The 6,290-nt window shown below is 53.3% G+C and overlaps 1 protein-coding gene across 2 annotated transcripts in view; it reads right to left on the reverse strand.

Moving 5' to 3' along the window:
- The window catches only part of LOC118776631 (general transcription factor 3C polypeptide 4-like), a 7,604-nt gene extending 1,817 nt beyond the window's left edge, over positions 1-5,787 (reverse strand). The window contains exons 1-4 of one of the 2 annotated variants that reach the window (XR_005004926.1): positions 5,464-5,787; positions 3,134-4,840; positions 1,377-1,536; positions 938-999 (exon numbers count right to left, since the gene is read on the reverse strand). Coding sequence is in view for 1 of the 2 variants with exons in the window: in XM_036527099.1 (XP_036382992.1) it covers positions 869-999; positions 3,134-4,840; positions 5,464-5,769 (2,144 nt within the window). In the remaining variant the exon portion in view is untranslated. Of the gene's footprint in view, positions 1-868; positions 1,000-1,376; positions 1,537-3,133; positions 4,841-5,463 lie in introns of those variants that run through there. The other variant, XM_036527099.1, reaches the window with a different exon arrangement.
- Between the last annotated feature and the right edge of the window lie 503 nt (positions 5,788-6,290).

Raw genomic sequence — 6,290 nt, forward strand, 5'->3', positions numbered from 1 at the left:
ATCTGTGTATGCCCTGCGGGGTGTCTATGTGTGTGTGTGTATCTGTGTATGCCCTGCGGGGTGTGCGTGTGTGTGTGTGTGTGTACCTGTATATGTCCTGGGGGGTGTCTGTGTGTGTGTGTGTGTGTGTATCTGTGTATGCCCTGCGGGGTGTGTGTGTGTGTGTACCTGTATATGCCCTGCGGGGTGTGTGTGTGTGTGTATCTGTGTATGCCCTGCGGGGTGTGTGTGTGTGTGTGTGTGTGTGTGTGTGTGTATCTGTGTATGCCCTGCGGGGTGTGTGTGTGTGTTTACCTGTGTATGCCCTGCGGGGTGTGCGTGTGTGTGTACCTGTATATGCCCTGCGGGGTGTGTGTGTGTGTGTGTGTGTGTGTGTATCTGTGTATGCCCTGCGGGGTGTGTGTGTGTGTATCTGTGTATGCCCTGCGGGGTGTGTGTGTGTGTGTGTGTACCTGTATATGCCCTGCGGGGTGTGTGTGTGTGTGTGTGTGTGTGTATCTGTGTATGCCCTGCGGGGTGTGTGTATCTGTGTATGCCCTGCGGGGTGTGTGTGTGTGTGTATCTGTGTATGCCCTGCGGGGTGTGTGTGTGTGTGTGTATCTGTGTATGCCCTGTGGGTCGTGTGTGTGTGTATCTGTGTATGCCCTGCGGGGTGTGTGTGTGTGTGTATCTGTGTATGCCCTGCGGGGTGTGTGTGTGTGTGTGTGTGTACCTGTGTATGCCCTGCGGGGTGTGTGTGTGTGCGTACCTGTATATGCCCTGCGGGGTGTGTGTGTGTGTGTGTGTGTGTGTGTATCTGTGTATGCCCTGCGGGGTGTGTGTGTGTGTGTGTGTATCTGTGTATGCCCTGCGGGGTGTGTGTGTGTACCTGAGCCACATGTGCCCGTTGCTGCACACGGCCTGTCTGCGGTCGGTGAAAGGCAGCACCTCCCTGCACAGACTGCAGTACTCCGGGAACGTCTGCTTATTCATCTTCTTAAAGATGTGGCCAATCAGAACCTGCGGAAGCAGCACAGCACACTGTGAGTGAGTCGCTTCTGTAACCTCAGCGTTTCAAACGTGTCCTACAACACGCATCCGTAACCTGTCAGCGTTTCAAACGTGTCCTACAACACGCACCCATAACCTATCAGCGTTTAAAACGTGTCCTACAACACGCACCCGTAACCTGTCAGCCTTTCAAACGTGTCCTACAACACGCATCCGTAACCTGTCAGCGTTTCAAACGTGTCCTACAACACGCATCCGTAACCTATCAGCGTTTAAAACGTGTCCTACAACACGCACCCGTAACCTGTCAGCCTTTCAAACGTGTCCTACAACATACAATTATAACCCTCTGAGAAAGTTCTTCCTAATATCAGTGTGATGTTTACCTTGAACTGATTTCCAGCTGCATCTTCGTATTCTGATGACAGAACTGATCCTAGAACAGCTGCTGCAGTCTGCTTTGTTTATTCCCTTCCCTGAGTCATGTGTGACACTTGGAACCACTCTTGTTGCCCTTCACTGTAATTCTTCTAGAGTTTCTACATCCTGTGAATTCAAGAAGTGGACACAGTACCCCAAATGTAACCTGACATTTTATAACATTAATATGATCTCTTTTCATCTGTGATCAATATATTTTGTAACTTCTATTAGCATCCTACTTTCTGCTACTACACCCAACTCGTTTTCACGTCACACTTTTAGTTTTGTACCACCCATAAAATAAGTCTGCTTTATGTGCTGCTGCCTTCACGCTGGCAACGCTAAACTGCATTTGCCATTTATCTGGACATCTGGATTCTTTTTAAATCTCCTTGAATTACTTGTTAGCTGCACCTCTAAATTTAGTATCATTGGTAAATTTAACTGTTTTGCTTCTAATGTTGATATCAAGGTCATTTATGTAAATAAGGAAGAGCAGAGGTCCCAACCTCAACCCCTGAGGGACCACACTTCCCACAAATCCCTGCTCAGATAAAAGTTCTTTCATTTTTACTCTTTATATTCCGAACTGAAGCCAGTTGATTTTAGTTTGATAATTACCAATGCGGTAGTTCAAAACGTTTTTGAAAATCCAGATGTATAAAGTCATAAACCGGATCTGAGCTGACACATTTAGCTGTTTCCTCAAAGTGCAGGAGATCTGTTAATCATTATCTCCCTCCCTCCATTAAGACATTATCTGTTTGCAGGACTGATGACAGATTCTAAAATGTTACACAAGACACATGCTAGCCTAACTGGTATGTAGCAGCCACCCCCTTTCTTATGTCAGTATTGCATAGCCTTGCTCCATGTATCAGGTTGCCAGATCCAAGGAGCAGGTGAGTTTCTGTGCATCAGTGCACTGAAACGTGCCGAGGGCTCTCACAGCTCTCGCTGTGTGCCGCTCAAAAGACCTTCTGTCCTCCCTTCCTTTGTAAACACTGACATGCTTTCAACTGTAGTCTTTATATGTTATGTAAAGTCACATCTAATGTATTAAAATACACATGCCTTAATGCTTATTCAAAGCAGGTGTTTCTACATGTGTCTAAAATTTTATTCATCACATATCTAATTTATCAGAATTATCAGTAATCCCGATCATAACTGGCCTCATGTCCTGTGACACAAGAGCAGATGTTACTGCAGTTTGGTTGCTTGATGGAAACTTTCACTTATTGCTACTGACCAGTAAGAGAGAGTTTCATTTCTGCTGCAGAAACGCTGGAGAGTTTTCTGGCTCTGAAGCTCCAGGAGGGGCCCCTGTGAAGCTGCAGACAGGCGCTTTACAGCATCCTGGCAGCGGGAGGGAGACTGGGTCTGCTTCTACAGGACTGCTATGCAGTGAAAGGCTAAATTTGCTCTGAAATGTGGGGTGAGTCACTGGCCAGGTTTAGCTGCTGGATACGTGTCAACCTTTAATGCTGAACCCGGACTGCATAGGCAGACACCTGAGACTGAGCCAGGAATTACTGGGAAATAAAGAAGACCTTTGGTTTCATTTTTTTCTGGAAAACAGCAGCTTGTCAGTAAGTTTGTGCTATAGAAACGGGCACAGCAAAATGCCTTTTTCCTGCATATGAGTAACTGCAGGCCACCGTGATCAGGTCAGATCCCTCTGGCTCTGCCCGGCAGCACCTCCTGCAGGGGCTCTTACCCTGGCCGCCCTGTCTTCGTAGGTGGGGTCGCTCATGAGGAAGTCGCACACGCCCCTGGTGGGGATGCTGGTGTTCTCAGTGATCCAGGTGTGCAAGTACACCTGTCCCAGCACCCTTTTCATGTGCTCGCGCGTCAGGTGCGACTCCACCGCCTCGATCCAGGCGATGATCTCGCTCATCTGGTCCTCTGAGGCCCCGCCCTCGGGGCCCTGTAACCCCGCCCCCTCGGCAGAGGCCCCGACGGCCGCCTCCTCGCCCTCCTCCTCCTCGTCGTCCGGGATGAAGGCCTTGGCACTCTCGTGCGAGGGCCGCCAGCGCGGCTCGGCCGGCGCCTTCTGCAGCGACTGGTAGAGCACGCGGAACAGGAAGAGCTTGAAGCGCCACAGGTAGGCGGAGCCAGAGGCGTGCACCTTGTCATCCAGCTCCTCCTGCAGGGCCGGCGGGATGCGGCGGTCCCGCAACACCTTCCAGCGCAGCAGGTCCAGCAGGTCCGTCTGCCGGAACAGATTCTGCACGCTGGACTCCAGCAGCTCAGCCGCTGCGTCGTCCGGCGTCTTCAGCGTCACAAACTGCACCTGGTAGCCGCGGCCGCCCGTCTCCGTGGTGACCAGTGCCAGGTAGGCGCCGTTGGGGCTGACGGCGATGCCGTGCGTGCGGCGGCCGGCCACGCCCTCAGGCAGCTCGATCTGTTCCTGCTTGAACATGACTGCCGCGTCCGTGAAGATGGGCGTCAGCTTCTTGACGACGCCGTCGGCCGAGCAGGTGTAGACGGAGCCGCCGCGGCGGCCAGCAGTCATGGAGGTGATGGGCGTGGAGTGCAGGCCGGTCACGTGCGAGTTGTGCACGTTCAGCCCGGCCTTGGAGATCAGCAGCAGACACCAGAAAAGGTAGGAGCCGCGCGCCGCCACCACCAGGCTGCAGTTGCATTTCTGGTAGGGGTGGAAGAGCGACAGACACTTGATGTTATGCACGGGGATCTGGTCCGTCTCCTGCCACAGCACCACGGGTTGCCGCAGTGTGAAGTAGCCCTTCACCGCCTTCAGGTTGACGGGCAGGATGCGCACGGGCCCCACCGCGCTGCCCACGATCAGGCCGCTCATCTTACGCCCGCCGTGCTCGTACTCCCACCAGGCCAGCACGCTGGGGGAGGCCACGCCCGAGCGCAGCGTGCTGCAGGACACCACCGACTCGCGGCCCTGGAAGGGCAGGCGGAAGTGCCAGACAGCCAGGTCTCCGCTCTGCATCAGCACAGCCAGCAGCACAGTGCCCACGTCTTTGCACTCGTTGTTGGTCTGCACCTGCTGCGTGGCGCACACGCTGGACCACTCCATGCGCACGGGCGTCTGCATGAGCACACGCCGCTGCAGCTCGGCCGCGTCGTCCGGAGCGCCCCGCGCCGCCTCCCCCCCAGGTACGCAGAAGTCCTTCTCCGCCAGCATCTCACCGTACAGCTCCGTCAGGTCCACCAGGGGGCTCCACTGCAGCCGGCTGCTGTTGCCATGGACGGTGAGCCGGTTGTCGAGGGTGAGGGAGGCCAGCAGGCAGCGGCCGGTGGCGTCGCAGCCCAGTGGCGACCAGCTGGTATACTTGAAGCCGCTGGGCGGCGGAGCGGAGGCTGGGTCCAGCAGCAGACCCTGGCTCACCGACGGGCCCTTGGAGCCAGACAGCTTCTCCCTGGCCTCCATCACCTCCTGCTCTGGGCCCACCTGCACCCACAAAAGTGCTAACACTGTTACTAATCACAATAACAACAATAAAAACAATAATACCAAAACTACTGCAAGTCAATTATTAAAAGAACTACAGTTTTAACAAACTAATGTTTTCACTTATAATTAGCTAGCTAGCGTGCAAACAAAAACTTTCATTCATGAAACGCTAAAAAGGTATATATGCATACTTGTCCGATTTAAATTCTGCAGCCTGAATCAACACACCGGCCATGCACCCCACTCAAAGGCAAGTTCTGCTCTGTACCGACCCACTTCCGGTCCGCTGCAGAATGTAGCTGGCGGAGCGCAGTCAAAACAGAAAATCGCGGCAGATCATGCAAAGGCACACATCCCTCCCTGGAGCGCAGCACACGCTGTTTTTCAGCTGCAGACTGAGCGCGTTGAGCTCGCTGGTTATCGCTGCAGCGCTGTGGATCAGGGTCGGCTTACAGGCTAACGCTAAACCTCCATCTGAATGAACCGTCAATCACAGCGGTGCAGCGCAAAACGAAAACACAGCCGAGAGTAAAGCTGACAGGTGTGATCAGAGGCGGAGGGAAGCCGCCCGGCACCCGCTGCGCAGCTCCGAGCTAAGCTAGTGAGCCGGCTAACGTTACCTTGAGTACGCAGTTAGTGTCCGGAGCGGGGATGGACGTGCGGTGGATGGCCAGGTCCTGGCCGCAGCTGTGGACGTCGCACACGATCTCCATCAGGGAGATGTTACTGGTGCTGGAGGCCGAGAGGCGGTGGTCCTCCGACCATGCGAGCGGCTCCAACCCGCTCACCGGACTCACCAGCTTAACCACCGGCTCCCTTTTAACGATCGGTCCCAGTCCCGCCCAGGGATCCGTATCGGGCTCGGATTCTGTCCCAGGCTCGGCCTCTCCCCCATCGGAGCTGCGATCCGGGCTCGAAGCCGCCATTTCAATGGGAAAACAAGAAAAGCGTCTCCAGGAAGTGACGTCGACCGGAGGCGGAGCTGGTGGACTCGGAACAGGAAATAGCGAGGAAAGCAGAAGCACGAGCTGCGGGCCACGCAAAGTTGCCAGAGTGGAGTTAAATCCTCTCTTGAAGATAGTTTCCTGTCAGAGAGGAATTGGAATGATGGACCACAATTGTCAGTGATGGCTTCATCTAACAAATAAGCGAAAATGAAGGAACCCGATAACGAAAATGTTTAAAATTAAATTATTTCTGGTACAAGTCTTTGCTAGTGGGAATTGCTAAAGGTTTGTTTGGATGCAAACTGATGCGATGCAAAAACCAGCGCAAATCACTATATACCCCTAATTAACACGGGCTGGGTGGTATTTTGCTGAAGATTAGTTTTATAAAGTTCAACCTCGTTCATTAAGTGACATACGGTTGCTTAATGGAGGATTAAATTGTTTTAACCGAAGCAAATATATTGCACTACAAAAATGAAGGTTGAATACAGCTCGTG

The sequence above is a fragment of the Megalops cyprinoides genome, chromosome 4 (assembly GCF_013368585.1).
Source record: "Megalops cyprinoides isolate fMegCyp1 chromosome 4, fMegCyp1.pri, whole genome shotgun sequence".
Taxonomy (NCBI): domain Eukaryota; kingdom Metazoa; phylum Chordata; class Actinopteri; order Elopiformes; family Megalopidae; genus Megalops; species Megalops cyprinoides.